This window comes from Manihot esculenta, chromosome 10, assembly GCF_001659605.2.
Source record: "Manihot esculenta cultivar AM560-2 chromosome 10, M.esculenta_v8, whole genome shotgun sequence".
Classification (NCBI taxonomy): domain Eukaryota; kingdom Viridiplantae; phylum Streptophyta; class Magnoliopsida; order Malpighiales; family Euphorbiaceae; genus Manihot; species Manihot esculenta.
In genome coordinates, this window is record NC_035170.2 from 20,917,563 (window position 1) to 20,935,467 (window position 17,905).

Sequence of the window (17,905 nt, forward strand, 5' to 3'; positions counted from 1 at the left end):
AGTTGCTTAATCTTAAGAATTGCATAATGATAAGCTTGATTTCCTTTCCTTTCTAAATACAACCTCTCATGTATAAATATGTTATAATCTCTATTATAATATACAACAAATATTCTATTTCTATAGAACTCAAGAATAGTTATGTAACATAATATGTAGCTTTATCTTTGTGATCATTAGCTTTTATACGGTAAGAAGATATACCATTTCCTAAAAATTCGGTTGGTACCGGCTAATTGATAGGAGATCTCACTAGCTAATTGATCGGGGGTCCTGTGATTACAAGCGTAATGAAGATCTGTTGGATTGTACTTGCTAACAGTAACATTATGTGAAGACTCAATCTATATAGAAGACTCAATCTATATAGAAGAGGATAAATCTTGATAAAAAATCGAGTGCTTACGGTATCCGGATTTTTCTTTCTACAAGTGTAACCGCGTATCAGCTTATCAAACTCTTGTCACGTAATTCTATTTTATAGTCACAATTTATGACTTATTTTAAATGATTATTGTGTTACATCAATAATAATCACATAAAGTTATATTTTAAAGTAAAGATTAATACGCGTGAATCAATAAAAATAAAAAATATAAGATTAGATATTTGAATTTTAATTAGAGATTTGAACTTTGAAATCGCTACAGTTCATCGAAATTTACCTGAATACAATTCTTGACCTAAATTTGAATTATTCTATTTGTATAAACCAATGAAGGCAGCAAGTGGTGCAAATAAAAAATAATTATATGACTTTTATGTAAATTTTAATCTTAAAATTTATACCCACATTTAATAGAAATTCATAAATTTATATTTATAGATGGAAAATCAGGATATTTATAAATTAGTTGGATACGATTTATCTATTCTCTCATAATGGGTGAGATTCATTCTTATTAATATTAGGAATAAACATAATTTTATTTCAATAAAAAGCGATATTATATTTTAGTGCTCTTATCTCTGTATGGATGTCCTGATCCTCTACAGCTGCAACTAACAAAAAATTTTAATATTTGAACTTTATTTATTTCAAAAAAAAATATTTTCTATAAAAATATTTTTTATATTTTTTAATATTTAAAACACATAAAAAATTAAGTTAATTAAAAATATTTTTTATTAAAAAAATAAAATTATTTTTCACACTTTAATATATTTATTAGAACTTATATATATATTAAATTCATTAATAAATTTTAATTTTTAAATTAAAATTAAAAATTAAAAATAATTTATTTTTTAAAAAATACTTTCCTCCAAATATAATTATTTTTCACTTATATTCTCTTTGAAAATAAAAATTTCATAAAAATTTAATTATATTAATTTTTAAAAAAATTACTATTTAATCTGTGTACGACAATAAAATTAATTATTTAATATCTCAATTTTAAAAAATATATTAAAATATCTTTACTCATTTTATTAGTTTTAACTTTAAGTGTTTAATTGATGTGTTTTTAATAAATTCATTAGTTTATCATATAGTTTTATGAAAAATATACTAATTAGACTCTATGTATTAAGAGTATTTTAAATTTTTTTCATAATATTTAATAATTAAATTTAATGAAAAGTTTAATTAATAAATTTTAAAAATTTTAAAAATATTTTAATATATTTTTAAAATAAAATAACTAATTAATGAATGTTTTTATAATATAGATATGAAATAGTAATTTTTTTTAATTTTTTATATTAATTATACGAAAGAATTTGATTATTTTAGTTAAAAATATTGTTCTAAAGAGAATTAAAATTATGTACAATTTTTTAAACTATGCTAACTCTGATTATGACCTTTTAGAATCATTCCACTTCGTAGTAATCCTTTTCATCCTCACATTTCCACCCTTAAAATTCCCATTTTTCCAAAATCAACGGTCACTGTTCAAAGATCAACGGTCTCCTTTGGCTGCCGTCAGAGGCAACGTTCCTTTAACACGATCTCGACATCATTTCTTATTTATATACTCCTTTCTACTCCAAAAATTAAGCTCCCAATATCACTCTTTTGCCTTTTGCATTCTCTCATTCTGTAATACTTCAATTTGATTTTGTTTGATTAATTGATTTGAGAGATGAATACCGTTGGGAGTATTAAGCCACTGCCCGGATTTGGAGGCTTGCGCGACAGCGGTTTCCCATGTAATGCGAAAGCGAGGAAAGTTTTACGAGTCAGCGCCGTGGAAGGATTGCAGCAGGCGGTGAGAGTGGACTTTAACGGCACTGGCAATGGCAAAGCCAAGTTCAATATGCTTAAATCAAATGGATCGCCTTTGGATTCAAATTTAGCTAATGAATTTGCTGGTAATGGTAAGTAAGTTGAGAAAGAGTTTAAAATTCAATTTTCCCGCTCGTCTTTATTGAAAATGAAAATCAATTTGTGGTTAAAACTAAACAAATTTAAAAATTTATGAACAGGGAAGAGTCATAACTCATTGTCAAAGATTGGAAATTCAACGAATATAAAGTGGCATGAATGCTCAATTGATAAAAATGATAGACAAAATTTGCTCAATCAGAAAGGCTGTGTTATATGGATCACAGGCCTCAGTGGTTCAGGTATATATTTTTTTTTTCTGTAATTTTTCCTTTTTTTTAATTTTTAATTTTTTCCTTAATGCTTATTATACTTTGAAAATAAATTTACAGGAAAGAGTACTGTGGCATGTTGCATGAGTAAAATCTTGACTCAAATGGGAAAACTGACTTACATACTTGACGGAGACAATATCAGACATGGTCTAAATAGTGATCTTAGTTTTAAAGCACAAGATCGTGCAGAGAATATACGGAGAGTTGGTAAGCTGAAAGCACCATTTAATGATGAAAGATACACTGTTCGCTTTTAATAGCATTCGTTTAAGATTTGTTTGGATGGGTTAAATTAATTAAAAAACTTTAAATTTTGATATAATTGACATATAATTTATTTGTTTGATATTTATTTTAAATTTTTAAAATTTTTTTATCTAATACCCATGGAAAGAAATAAAGAATGGTATTCTACTCTAAATCCCTTAATTATGAGTTGATGGAAATCAATAAGAGTAATACTTATTTGGTTGATCAGGGGAGGTGGCAAAGTTGTTCTCAGATGCAGGAGTGATATGCATTGCCTGCCTAATTTCTCCATACAGAAGGGATAGAGAAGCTTGTCGTAAAATTTTGCCAAATGGAGATTTTATTGAGGTGTTCATGGATGTTCCTCTTCCACTCTGTGAGTCCAGAGACCCTAAGGGTCTGTATAAGCTTGCTCGAGCTGGGAAGATCAAAGGTACTCTTGGGGAAATCTATACGTAATAGTACTGCTCTCTTTTTTCTTTTTTTTTTTTAAAGTTAAAAAGTCTTCTTGGCTTAAATTTGTATTTTCCTTAATGTTCTCCCTATTTTACAGGCTTTACAGGCATCGATGATCCTTATGAGCCACCAGTAAATTGTGAGGTATTAAAAACAAAATCTATTTAGATTAACAATGCCAAATCCATTTCTCTCAATAATAATAGTTATACTAATAATAATAAGAAAAAAAATTACTTTTTTATCCTTGAATTATATCAAAATTAATATATGTGTTTCTCTATTTTTAAATTCCAACAATTTAGTCCTTTCAATTAATTTTATAGTAAATTACTAAAGTATCCTTAAAAGAAATACTACTTTTTCATACTCGATTATGTTCAAATTAGCACTTGTATTCCTTGATCTTTTAATTATAAATGTTTTAATTTTCATATTTTAATTTTATTAAATTTATAAATTTTATAAATTAAAGACATTAATTGAATTTCCGGACAGGATAATGGCCACTTTTTTTTTTTTGGAGGAAGGCGGTGGACTAACTAATTGAAGCTTTTGCAGATAACATTGGAATGCAACAATGAAATCTATAGTTCCCCTTCTTCTATGGCTGAGAAAGTGATTTGTTACCTGCAAGAGAATGGCTATCTCCATGCATAAAGAAAAGGTTTTTATTTACTCCTTGGCCATGCACCTACGCATGCAAATACGTGAAACTATGCCAACTTTTCACCAGGTATTGTCTATTGATTGATAACTAATGTCACCTTTGTTTATCCAATATATATATATATATATATATATATTTTTGTATGTAGCAAAGTGGCCATTATCCTGTCCGGATAGCATTCTGTAATGTTTATACAATTTACGTTTGTTTTTCTTTTTCCCTTTTTTTTTCTCTTTAATTTGTTTTGTAATTATTATTTAATGCAATAAAAGAATTTTCATGTTAAGTTTCATCATTTTATCCTATTTTTCTAACAAATTGTTTGCGTTGCATTTCCACTTTTCTTGTGGTTTAATTAACATTTCAATTTCTTCAAATTTGGCTAGATTTTCTTTATGTAGATCCAGCGAGTGATCAGCTCAGGTTTTGAATTTGAATCAATCTGAATTCGAATTGGATCAATTATAGGGAGACTAATTTTGATCTATTTCTTTAATTAAGCCAAAGCCTAACCAAACTTTATCATATATATATATTTTTCGTAAGATAATTTTTTTTCATTTATATATAATTGTTTTCACTTTATTGAATTGTTATTTTACGTAGGATATCCTTCACTACGAGAGCATTTGGTTTAAATTTTTACCCCGTTGATAGCTGATATTTCAATTAGTCTTTTTGAATTTTTAAAAGGTAGCTGCTAGTTGATAGGTATATTTCAAACTAAATATATTTTAAATCGAGATTAATTTTAGAGTTTTTTTACTTTATTTTTTATTTCAATAATATTATTTTTTAGTATATATTAATTATAAAATTTTTGTATTCCAATAAATAGTAATATATTAATTAATGATTTACAATTTTTATTTCATGAGCTTTCTTTTTTATTTCAACATATCGATTTATGTTTAATTATTATTATTTTATTTATTTATAAATATAAAATATTATAACAATTGTATTAATACTAATATTTACTTTTTATATATTAAAGGCAAATATGTACATACAAATTACATTTTTTAACAATTATATTTTTAAATTATATATATACATGTATTATATAACTATTAATTATATGTATATTTTAATAATAAATAAATAATATGATGTATATCTTTATTCTTTATTTACATCTAAATAATAACAACTATATATATTTTATCTAAGCAAAACAATAACTATATATATATATATATATTTTGTTAAACGCTTAGAATATTTCAACTGGATCCATTATCAGAAACAACTATAGGTTATTATTTATTAGTCGTATTTAATTATTAATTCATAGACCATACATAAAATTAACAAGAAATTGAAGGAATAATTAGAAGAAAAAAAGTTAATGGTTAAAAATTTCTAATTATTTTATTTTTTGAAAGAAAAAAAAATTATTTTTCGAATTAACATACTGATTTTAATCAATCTAAATTTAATAACGGTAACATAAAAATAAAAATACTCGTTTAAGATCATGACACGTGAACACATTGACTATTCATTATCACAAACAACTATCGGTTATCATTTATTAATTGTATCCAATTGTTATATCATAGAATCAATCAGAAACTGAAGGGATAATTAAAAAAAAAAATTAATGGTTAAAAATTTTTAATTATTTTATTTTTTGAAAGAAGAAAAATTTGTTTGACTTGAAATCAAACTGGTCATTTCGGATTAACATATTGATTTTAATTAGTCTAAATTTGACAGGAATAACATAAAAATAACAAAACTCGTTGACATCGCGACACGTGAACACATTGACTATCCGTTATCAGGAACAACTATCAGTTATCATTTATTAGTTGTATCTAATTGTTAAATCATAAGCCATACATAAAATCAACCAAAAACCGAAAGATAATTAGAAGAAAAAAGTTAATGGTTAAAAATTCCTAATTATTTTATTTTTTGAAAGAAAAAAAATTGTTTGACTTGAAATCAAACTAGTCACTTCGAATTAACATAGTGATTTTAATCAGTCCAAATTTGACAGTGGTTAAGAATAACAAGACTAGTTGAGATCGTGACACGTTGACACAATATACAGAAAGATTTTATTCATCGTTTCATCCGGTCTGACCATGCATTGAAAAGTCTGGACCAGCAAATATAAAGATCAAACCTCAGCACCTTAGATCTTACTATCGCTTGGACTAGGTAGATTGACCACTTCAAAGTCTGGAGTCAACGAGTAGACCCCTTTAAAGCATGCGGGACATCATTGTAGTCATGATAACGCGTGCGATAGGACTGACAGATATAACAAGCACGGTGGATAGGACATGGAGAACTGACTCAACATTTATTAGCCGACTGTTCACCATTAATGAACTGCCTGATGTATTAGCCACAACACGCTGCTGTCCAATTTAGAGGATGTCGCCAGAACGTACCAAGATGATCGAGGTATAAATACCTCTGAACTAATCACATTCGGGGACAGATTTTTAGCTTCACCAATACACCATACACAGATTTTTCTCCAAACCTCAATGTCCACGAACTCGGTTTTTAGCCTTATTAACTTCCAATCACTCATCCATATCTATTAACTTCCCCATGGAATTAAGCCTTTGTCCATGTGTATACATCTCCTTAACCTACCGGATCTCAGATTACCAATTGGCGCCGTTTGTGGAAAACGAAGGAAGATTATCCAATCACCATAGTTTTTCAAACAAAATCCACTAAGGTCCATATGGCTAACCAAGAAAATATCCACTTGACACCCGTTGGAAACAAAAACCCAACTCCAGAAACTCCTGATCCTCAGGGATTTCCTATGACATTATTTCCACTCCTCTCCAATCAAATAATGTCCAACACATCTTCTACCAGCAACCCCACTCCAGCAAACACCATTCCCCAAACTCACATATCAAACTAAGACCTACAAGCCATATCAATGGAGCTACAACAAACCATGATGTGGATGAATTAAATAATGCAACAAAGGGGCCTCACCTCACCCATGGCCATAACACTCAATATTCACCACAACTCCTAGCAAAAAACCTACACCAACTTTCATTCCAGAAACAGAAAATCATGATCAAGCGACCACAGTTCACTTGACCAGAAAGAGAAGAGAAGACGAACTCATTAGGGAGCCTCTAGCTAAATCCAGGAGCTGCACAGTAAGGAGCGTGATAGAAGAGGATGCTGACATACTGGAGAGATATGAAGTAGAAAGCGAAGAAGAAGGTACTAGTTTGAAAACCTTGATGAATGGCAGGAAAATTGACTTGAAAGAAGGAGGAGTGGTTGAGAAGCTGGAAAGGCTAAAAGAAGAGTTATTGGCTGAACTAAAAAACCAAACTAGAGTACATGCAAGTCTGAGAACAACCTCCCCGTTTGTGGCCTACATTCAAGAGGAAACCATCCCCAAAATGTTCTCGATGCCAACCATAGGGGCATACAATGGCACAGGAAACCTTAGCGACCATGTAATCAATTATAAAACTTTCATGAAACTGCAAACTCACTCCGATGTCTTACTCTGCAAGGTATTCCCTACTACCTTGATTGGGGCAGCTTTGACCTGGTTTAACAATTTAGAAGCCTAAAGCATAAAGACCTTTTGTGACCTAACCAACTTGTTCATGGGAAGATTCATAGCCAGTATCCCAGCTAAAGGAAAACCAACTACCTGGAGATTATTAGACAAAAGAAAGATGAAACCCTGTGAGAGTACGTTGCCCGCTTTAATGCAAAAGCTCTCTAGATTCTAAACTTGGATGAGTCTAGAGCTATAGAAGCAATGTAGAAGGTGACCACTTCTGCCAAGTTCTTTATGTAACGACCCGGGAATCGGACCGCTACCGGCGCTAGGATCCAGATCGGCTTAAGGCCGCCGGGACCCGTAGCAAGCCTAACATACCTCCTATTACCTGGTCAAATCCCATACATGATCAAAACATTAACATAAAAACTTAAACATCTGATTTATATACCGGGCTTGACCTGTATGCTACATAACTGAAACCATAAAAGAACCCCATGCTAGAACTCTCATCAAATGCTCTAACTGGGTCAACATTACATACATCAAGCTTGGATCACATCCGATGAACCAAAACCTAACCTGTGCATGCATCAAAAACCATAAGCATAAAACCTCCACTAGAGTTCTCATCAAATACCCTAGCGTGGTAAACATCACATGCCACAAGTTTGGTTCACACACAACTCAACACTAAAATATTACATACATCATGTACTAAAAAGGGACTAACCAAGATTTAGGGCCAAACACAATACTAATCCATAACATAACTCTACTTTATGTTTCATTACATTACATTATCTTACAATACATTATATCGGTTTACATTACATCATGTCCACACTAACAGTACTAATCTATTACATAAGCCTGACATTTACCCTTGACGTCTTCCTGGGCTACCTCTGACCTGCAAACCTGAGGGTTAGGGGAAAGGGGTGAGCTAAAAAGCCCAGTGAGCAGAACATTGAAAACAATAATAAATCATGCTATCATGGAATGCGTCATAGCACAAACAATTCACATCTCGGATGGACATGACCACCAAAACTCCCTCTGTCTGTAACATAACATGGTGCCCGGCCCTTCGGGCTCCTCAGGACTTCATTATGCCCGGCCCTCGGTGGGGCTCCTCAGGACTTCATTAACATAACATAGTTAGGGCTATTGGGGTCGCCTTGGTCCAGCAACATCAACAACAAATTATGCAATGCAACATCTTCGTGAAATCTAATGCAAGCAACCTATTACATATACATGGTATTCATGATGCGTGAAACATGCTTAAAACATTTGAGTTAGTTCTACTCACCTCTGGCAGACGCTGGACTGACTCTGCAACAACTAACCCTGCTGGCCTCCTCGGTCCCTCGGGTCCGATCCTACACAGGTGGACTCGAATGAGGTGCCAAACACACTCTAAACAACTCATAAATAACTCCCCAAAAACCCCCTAAAACATCATAAAATAATCATAGAAAACACCCAAGAAAGGGCTGGACAGAGCACTTTCGGCGGCCGAATGTCCCTTCCAGAGCCGAAAGCCATGCAGGTTCGGGGGCACTTTCGACGGCTGAAAGTCCTTCCAGAGCCGAAAGTCTAGCACCTTCGGCGGCAGGTTCGGCGGCCGAAGCCTCTCACAGATCCGAAAGTCCTGGCCTTCGGGGGCACGTTAGGCGGCCAAAGCTGCTTTCCATTCAGGGTTCGGCGGCCGAACATACCTTCGGCGGCCGAACCTGGTCCCCTCTGAACAGCAGGTCCGAATCTGTCACAAGCAAAACCAACCTCCAAACCACTCAGAACCTCACATGCTCTCACCCAAACATGCAAACACACTCCCACATGCATATAGGGGCATAAACTAACTTAAACCCCCAACATAATATCATATAAACAAACATTGGGCATAAAACTCACATAAACCCTAACATGCATATCTACCCATACTCAAGCATTCAAACTTCCTTAAAACTTACTTAAAACTTTATCAAACATAAAGGAAAGCAAGGATCTACACTTACCTCTTGAAGATCGAGGGTTGGTACGATCCTTACTTGAAGATATGGAGAATCCAAGCTCCAAAGATCTCCAAGCTCCAAAACTTCGATCTAAGCTTTAAAACTCTTCAAAACAACCATAAAACTTATAAAAACCTTGGAAGATTGAAGAAAAGACATGAAATCAGCCAAAGGAGGGCATGAACACACCTGAGCTCTAGAATGGGGAGAAAACTCGCCCATTTTCGGTCTGAGGGGCCTTTTATAGGTGGCCGGTCAACCACCTTCGGCGGCCTAAGCTGCTTCCGCAACTTCACCACCTTCGGCAGCCTAATGTGCTTCCTAAACTCTCCCATGTTCGGCAGCCGAACTTGAGATTCGGCGGCCGAACCTGGTTTCTGCCCTCAAAGCTTTCGGAGGCCTAAAGCACTCCCGAAATAGCCCCATGTTCGGCGGCCAAACTTGAGATTCGGCGGCCGAACCTGGTTTCCTCCTCCTTGGCCTTTTCTTTTCAAAACTCAATTTCTTTTGTATTAAAACCATAAAATCATGTGAAAACATTTTAGAAACACATTTTACCCCTCTAGAAGACTATGGCATCATCAAAATTTCCGATTCCAATTGAGATTCCACCGGAAGGTAGGGATTCCGATGCCGGAATCTAGCCGGGTATTACACTTTAGGTCTTTAAGCAGGAAGCCACCAACCATATTGGCGAATTTAATGTAGCAAGCTGAAAAATACATTAGGCAGGATGACGCCCTAATGACCAGCAGACTTGCTAAGGAGAAAAGGATTTGACAAGGGGACGTCTAGAGGATTGGAGGATGGAACACGTAGATCGAAGGACTGACCGAAGATTGGGAGCACTGGGCAAATACCACAATAATAGAGAAGCTAATCGGCGACCTAGACCCTTTCCACACCGGGACATTACCCCTCTGGATATCTCCATGGAGGAAATCCTAATGGCAGTATAAGATAAAAACCTGATAACATGGCTACAACCTCTACGGCCTGATCCAAAGACCAGAGACCCAAACGAGTACTGCCAATTCCACATAACTAATAGTCATGACACAAACAACTCTTACCAGCTGAGGAATGAAATGGAGAAGTTGATCAAGAGGGGACATTTGAAAAACTTTGTCAAAAAGGACGTAGCACCCAGGAATAGGTTAGAAGAAAGAAGAGAGCTCATCAAAGAAAGGGCGGAAAGGCCCATAAATGATGGATCAAGAAGAACTATTAACATGATAGTCAGGGAGGAAACAGTGCAACCTTCCCGGGCTAACAGGAAAAGGAGAAAGAGCACCAACACTACAAAAAAACTGTGAAATTGCGACCAAAATTAGCGACCAAAATTTTTGGTTGCTATATAGCAACCAATCAGCGACCATTCTGCTACTACATAAATGAAATAATATTTTTATTTAACAAAAAGCTCAACGACCAAAAATTGGTCGTTATTTGATCGCTATTTAGCGACCAAATCTTAAATCGTCGCTAAATTTAGCGGGAATTAGTGGCGCAAGATATTTTCGACGAAATTGCGACTACTTTTTGGGCGGAAATATAATGTTATAATTTGCGACCATATTTAGCGACTAATTAGTTTAGTCGCTAAATAGCGACCAATCAGCGACCATTTTATTTTTAAAATTGTAATTTAATTTTTAATTAAATTTTATTTTATTTAAAATTTTAAATTAAGTGATTTCAATTCGGTATACAAAATGACGTCGTTTTGACAATTTAAGATATAATCTAACATAATACCTAATCCCTAATAAAATTAACCCTAATCCCTAATTCCTAATCCCTAATCCATAATCCCTAATCCCTAACCCTAATTCCTAATTAATCCCTAATCCCTAACAAAACAAACCCTAATCTCTAATCCCTAATCCCAAATCCCTAATCCCTAATCCTAATCCCTAATCCCTAATTCCTGATCCTTAATCCCTAATCCCTAACAAAACTAACCCTAATCCCTAATTCATAATCCCTAATCCCTAATCTCTAATTAGCTATACTAACAAAACTAACCCTAATCCCTCATTTCTTTTTCTATTTTACTCGAGTCACACTTCCCTCTCTCCGTCGGCGCCTCTCTCCCCCGCTTCCCTTCCCATAATTCCCAATCGACGCCTCTCTCCTCCACTTCACTGACGACTGCCGGCAGCCGAGTCGGCACCGGCGACATCTCCTTTCTCTACCCAGTCGACGATAAATCTTCTCTCTCCCGATATCTCCTCTCTCTCCAGTGGCGACATCTCCCACTTCCCAGTCGGAGACAACTCTTCCCTCTCCCTGGTTGGCATCGGTGACATCTCCTTCTCTCTCCCCAGTCAGTGACATCTACTCTTTTCAATTGACGCTTCTCTCCCCCACTTCACTGACGACTGCTGGAGACAACCCTTGCCTCTCCCCAATCGGCGTCGGCGACATCTCCTTTGACTGGAACTCTCTTCAGGTTTGCAATTAAATTTTTTGATAATCAAGATCTTTTATGTGCATGTTGTTAAAGAATTTTTAGTTGCTATTAAAGATTTTTAGAATTTATGAACTATTAATTTGATTATTTGGATATTGTTAAAAAATCTAATTATTTGCTATTTGATTACTGTAACACTGTTGATTTTTAGAAAAATTGGGATTATTTGGATACTGTTACTCCTTACACGTATTGAAATGTGGATTTGTTATTATCATAAAACTTAAGATAGATAAGTAGATAAAATAAAATTTAAAACTTTTTACTCCTTACACCAAAAAATCAGAAAAAAATCAATTAGATTATCATCTCATGTTTATTTTAGTCATTACAGAGAAATTATTTCTACGTGAAAATAATAATTTTTTCCTGTACTTCAGCCATTCATTATAGTTTTAGGTAGGATGTTGATCTTACATAAACCTCACTTAATATTCCAGTTGTTGGCTCAGATTGACATTTCAACCACTCTCCCTTTGTATGATTAAGAGACTAGTGAATCATAACACTTGACCGATAATAATAATAATAATAATATACTTGCAAGGTTCTGATATTTTTGAAGTACTTGTTCTTTTGGAGTTTTGAGGTTTGGAGGGTTGTGTCCAGTAGAGATTCTTTTATTCATATGGAATATTGCATTTCTATAGTTTTTGTTTGGCCGTCTAACTAAAAAGAAAGAAGAATTAGTAGTTTATTGCAAATTTGAAAGAAAACTTTACCATATATATAGAAGGCATAATTAGTAGTTTATTGCAAATTTGAAAGAAAACTTTGTCATTTGCAATTAAAATAAAGGATTACCTCAATTATTATTATTATTAATTTTTTTTTATGATTTTAGCAAATATTGTCAATGAAAGAAAATAAATAATTTAAGAAGAACAGAGAGAGAAAAGGGAAGTAGAATAGGTGATTGGTTCATGAACGACATTTTGGCTTTGTTCGTTGCTGTATCTGATTACTTTGCATGATTTTGTAATAGCTTTTTTAAATTGTGGTGGTCTTCTCCTGACTAAGGGCAGGGGTCAATCTCTGTTTTCTTCTTTTTTTTCTTTTTTTTTTGTTTTCTTTTAAACTTTTCCATTGACAAGTGGCTCCTTCATTGCTTCCATGGAGAGACCTTTATCTTTTCTTTATATTATGTTTTTTTGGTAGATTGTTGGTGCTTTGTCGTTAGAAGGAAATTTTCTTTTTGTGATATATTTCTATTGTTAATAAATTTTTTTTTTTTCACAAGAGGCTTTGCATATAGCAACGATAATATTTTAGGATTGTCATTATTACATTTAGTGATACACACATCTTTAGACGCAAAATCATCGAGAGCTTTGTTATTGTCCCTTCTAGTGATGTGCGTGCGTCTTGCTGTTATTTGTTTGAATTTCATATTTAGATCACCTATATCAAATTTTGAGAGAACGACGATACTATATGGCTGTTGATTTTGACAATAGAGTTAACCGTGGCTATTTCAGTAAAAAAAATTTATAATTGTAGTTTTACTTTCTATTTTCTTTAGTTTAGTTAATTCTGGCTATAAGTTCAATTTGATTTTTAAGTTTAGTTAAATAGTATATAATTTTTGTTAAATAGTATATAATTTAAGTTTAGTTAAAAATTTTATTGAATAAAAATTTTTGTTCAACAGTGTAAGGTGCATGTGAATATGAAGCTTTGTTATCCAGTTTTCTCCTAAAACTCTTTCAGAAAATTGACTCAGTTTCAATGTGCTTTAATATTGTTGGAGAGGGCAATAGAAAAATTGGGATGGGGGGCAATTTCATGATCTTTTGGCTTCTTGTGTTCTTGAGTCCGATATTGAGGCATGCATTCTATATAGAATTCTTGTTTTTTAACTTAAAATCAATTTAATGGCACAACCTTAAGTGGAAGAAAGGGATGGGGCATGCAAGTGTAGCAGCAAGGTGCACATGCTGTGCAGCACTGCACTTGCTGCAAGTGCAGCAGCAAGGTGCACATGTTGTGCAGCACTGCACTTGTTGCAAGTGCAGCAGCAACGACACATGCTGTGCAACACTGCACTTGCTGCAAGTGCAACAACAAGCATCTGTTGTGCATAAATGCTGTGCAGTGCAGCATTGCACTTGCTGCAAGTGCAGCAGCCAGGTGCACATGCTGCCCAGCAATGCATTTGCAGCCAGTGCACTATGCACAACAGCACTTGCTGCAAGTGCAGTCTGAGCTACTGTTGTGCACAACAACACTTGACCGATTGACTGTAATTAAAATCATAATCAAAATTATCTCAATTTACTTCAATTCCTCCTCCCATTTTTATGAATTTAATTTATATATTTTTAATATATATATCTTGTGTAGGAAAATGAATGCCAATCGACAGTGGATGTATAATAGGCTCAAGGATGGGTTGTTGAATACTGAATTTTTAAACGGTTTAGAGGAGTTCATACAATTTGCTTCAACCCATCCTGAATGTATGGATGGTATGAATATAAGATGTCCTTGTAGTATGAGAAGGTGTTCGAATCGCAAATTCCTCTGTGTGGACGATGTACGATATCATGTGATGAAAAATGGTTTCGTCCCTAATTACTACAGGTGGACAGCACATGGTGAATGTTGGGATGATCAAGGAACCTCTAGTGTGCTATTGTCTGAAATTATCATGGAAAACGATTTTCAAACTGGGGCTAATGGCCGATACCATGAAATGGTACTTGAAGGGTTTGGTTTACCGTCTCAAATTGAATTCATGGAGGCACCTAATGTCGAGGCACAAAGGTTGTATGAAATGTTACAAGCAGCAAGTGAAGAGTTATGGCCAGGATGCAATAAGCACATAAAACTGTCTGTTGTGGCACGTTTGATGAACATGAAACCGGAGCATCATTTCTCTATAAAATGTTTTGATCAGATTGTCGAGTTTGTGAAAGAAGTTCCACCCGAAGATAATGTGCTTCCTGATAATTTTTACAAAACGAAAAATTTAATTGAGGGTTTAGGTCTACCAGTGGAAAAGATTAATTGTTGCAGAAATAATTGCATGATATATTGGTCTGGTGATGCTGAGTTACAAGAATGCAAGTTTTGCCAGCTTCCTAGATATAAACGCACGGTAAGCAGCTTGACAAAGCAAGTTGTTCAGAAGCCATATAAGAAGATGTATTACTTTCCTCTCACTCCAAGGTTACAACGACTTTATGCATCAGACGCAACAACACCCCATATGAGATGGCATGCTGAACATGAATATGAGGAAGGGGTCATGCATCATCCATCTGATTCTCCTGCATGGAAACACTTCAATGCATGTTATCCATTATTTGGATCAGAGATAAGGAACGTGATGCTTGGATTGTCTACTAACGAATTCCAACCATTTGGACAATCTGGCCAACAATACTCATCTTGGCCCATCATTCTGACACCATATAATCTTCCGCCATGGCTGTGTATGAAGTCAGAATATATGTTTCTCACTGTTATAGTTCCGAGCCCAAATAATTCTAAATTTAAAATTGATATATTCTTACAACCTTTAATCGAAGAACTAAAACAATTATGGAACATGGGGGTTGAGACATATGATGTGGATAAGAAGCAAAATTTTCTCATGCGGGTTGCTTTGCTATGGACCATTAGTGACTTTCCTGCTTATGCCATGCTTTCTGGTTGGAGCACTGCAGGAAGGCTTGCATGCCCATATTGTATGGATAACACTAATGCATTTACTTTGCCAAGAGGTGGCAAACAATGTTGGTTTGACAATCATCGCAAATTTTTGAACCATAACCATTCATGGCGGAAGAATAAATCATGGTTTAGAAAAAATAAAGTTGTAACTGAACATGCACCTCTAGTAAGGACTGGAGAGGAAATTTTGCATGAGATAGAGAGTCTTGGATTAATGAGAGTGACAGATCCAGGTTCAGATGTTGTTAATGCTGTTATTAGTAAGACATGTGGATGGAGGAAACACAGCATATTCTGGGATTTACCTTATTGGAGTTCCTTGCTTATTAGACACAACCTTGATGTAATGCATATTGAAAAGAATTTTTTTGATAACTTGTTCAATACCATTATGAATATAGAGGGTAAAACAAAAGATAATGCAAAAGCAAGAGAAGATATGAGGGAAATATGTCGGTGGCCTGAGTTGGAGATTAATGCAGAAACTGGCAGGTATCCAAAAGCAATATATGCATTGGACAAACCAGCAAAACAAGTTATTTGTGAATGGATGAAGGGACTCAGATTTCCTGATGGTTATGTGTCTAACATGGCTCGATGTGTCGACATGAACAAGTACAGATTATTTGGAATGAAAAGTCATGATTGTCATATTTTCATGCAAAGGTTGTTGCCTATTGCTTTTCGTGAATTATTACCAATGAGAGTGTGGGAAGCAATTACCGAGCTAAGTATTTTCTGTAAGCAACTAATGAGTACGATCTTACGGGAGGAAGATATGCAAAGGCTTGAAGAGGACATTCCGGTTATACTATGCAAATTGGAGCGAATATTTCCTCCGGGTTTCTTCGACTTGATGGAACATCTTCCGATTCATCTTGCATATGAAGCTCGCATTGGGGGTCCAGTGCAATATCGTTGGATGTATCCTTATGAGCGGTAATAATTAATCATTGCTGCTTTCTCAATATATCAATTATTTAATATGCTTAATTTGTATGCTAATTAATTATGTAATACAGGTACAATGGAATTTTAAAGAAGAATATTAAAAATAAAGCCAAAGTTGAAGGATCAATTACTTACTTGGTAGAAGAAGCATCTTCTTTTTGTGCTTACTATTTTGAGTCACATGTTTCTACAAGGCATCGACGGGTTCCACGTAATGATGATGGTGGTATAGTGGAAGATCAGGAGATTGAAGGAAATTTATCAATATTCAAATATCCGGGTAGACCCATAGGTCAATCAAAGAAAAGGATATTGACAAAGGATGAAAGAAATGCAGCTCATTTATATATCTTACTAAATTGTGAAGAAGTTTCGCCATTTATCAAGTAAGTGAAATTCACCGCCAAATTATAAATTTAATAGTCTTCTAAAATGCATATATATTCATGGAAATAACCAAAGTTGTATAATTTCTCCTAATGTAAGAATATATATTGAGGAACTACGGAGGATATCACCTAACATTACCGATGGGAAGGTAGACATCACATTGGAGGATAACTTTCCCACATGGTTCAAAGCATATGTAAGCTTTATAATACTTGCAATACTATGCTGATTTTGGTGAATGAATCAAAATTAATTTTATATGTTCACTTTATGTAATAGGTACATGAACCAACCAATACAGTGAACAATCCTCTCATCCAAGATTTAGCCAAAGGACCTCTAAATACAGTGAATGTGTACACATGATACTATGTAAATGGATACAAATTTCACACTGAGGGACGAAGTGCTAATCGAATGACGGTGAATTGTGGTGTATGCATTAAAGGAACGAACTATAGTGATCAATCAAGTGATTATTATGGTAAGTTGATAGAGGTTTTTGAAGTAGAGTACCCGGCTTTACCTATGAAGCGGACAGTTCTATTCCACTGTGAATGGTTTGATCCTACCCCAAATGTTGGAGTGAAAATTCATTTAATGTATAATATTGTGGATGTAAATCAAAGAAGGAGATTTCATAAGTATGAGCCATTTGTTTTGGCTAGCCAGGCACAACAAGTTTATTACATTCCTTATCCTTCTTTAAGACGAGCAAGGTCTGATTGGCAATCTGTGATAAAAATTAAAGCCAGGCCAGTGATTGAATTACCAAATGTTGTTGTACCTTCGACAGCGTCAACAACAGATGCATATCAAGAAGATACTGTAACTTTGCAGCCTTTAGTCCTAAATGAAGAAGGATTACCTGAGACATTAAATGATCCAAC

At 34.2% G+C, this 17,905-nt stretch overlaps 2 protein-coding genes and 1 long non-coding RNA gene across 3 annotated transcripts; all 3 read left to right on the top strand.

Moving 5' to 3' along the window:
• Positions 1–1,865: 1,865 nt before the first annotated feature.
• Positions 1,866–4,149, top strand: LOC110625203 (adenylyl-sulfate kinase 3). Its single transcript, XM_021770781.2, has 6 exons — positions 1,866–2,325; positions 2,434–2,574; positions 2,665–2,814; positions 3,086–3,289; positions 3,410–3,456; positions 3,874–4,149. Exons 1-6 carry the CDS (start codon positions 2,091–2,093, stop codon positions 3,970–3,972), a joined length of 876 nt encoding a protein of 291 aa, XP_021626473.1. The 5' UTR covers positions 1,866–2,090; the 3' UTR covers positions 3,973–4,149.
• Positions 4,150–14,343: 10,194 nt separating this feature from the next.
• LOC110624220 lies at positions 14,344–16,617 on the top strand. The gene has a single exon (XM_021769334.1). It carries the CDS (start codon positions 14,344–14,346, stop codon positions 16,615–16,617), a length of 2,274 nt encoding a protein of 757 aa, XP_021625026.1.
• Positions 16,618–16,831: 214 nt separating this feature from the next.
• Positions 16,832–17,181, top strand: LOC110624621. Its single transcript, XR_002489448.2, has 2 exons — positions 16,832–17,011; positions 17,112–17,181. It is a non-coding gene; the product is annotated as an uncharacterized LOC110624621 (long non-coding RNA).
• Positions 17,182–17,905: the final 724 nt, after the last annotated feature.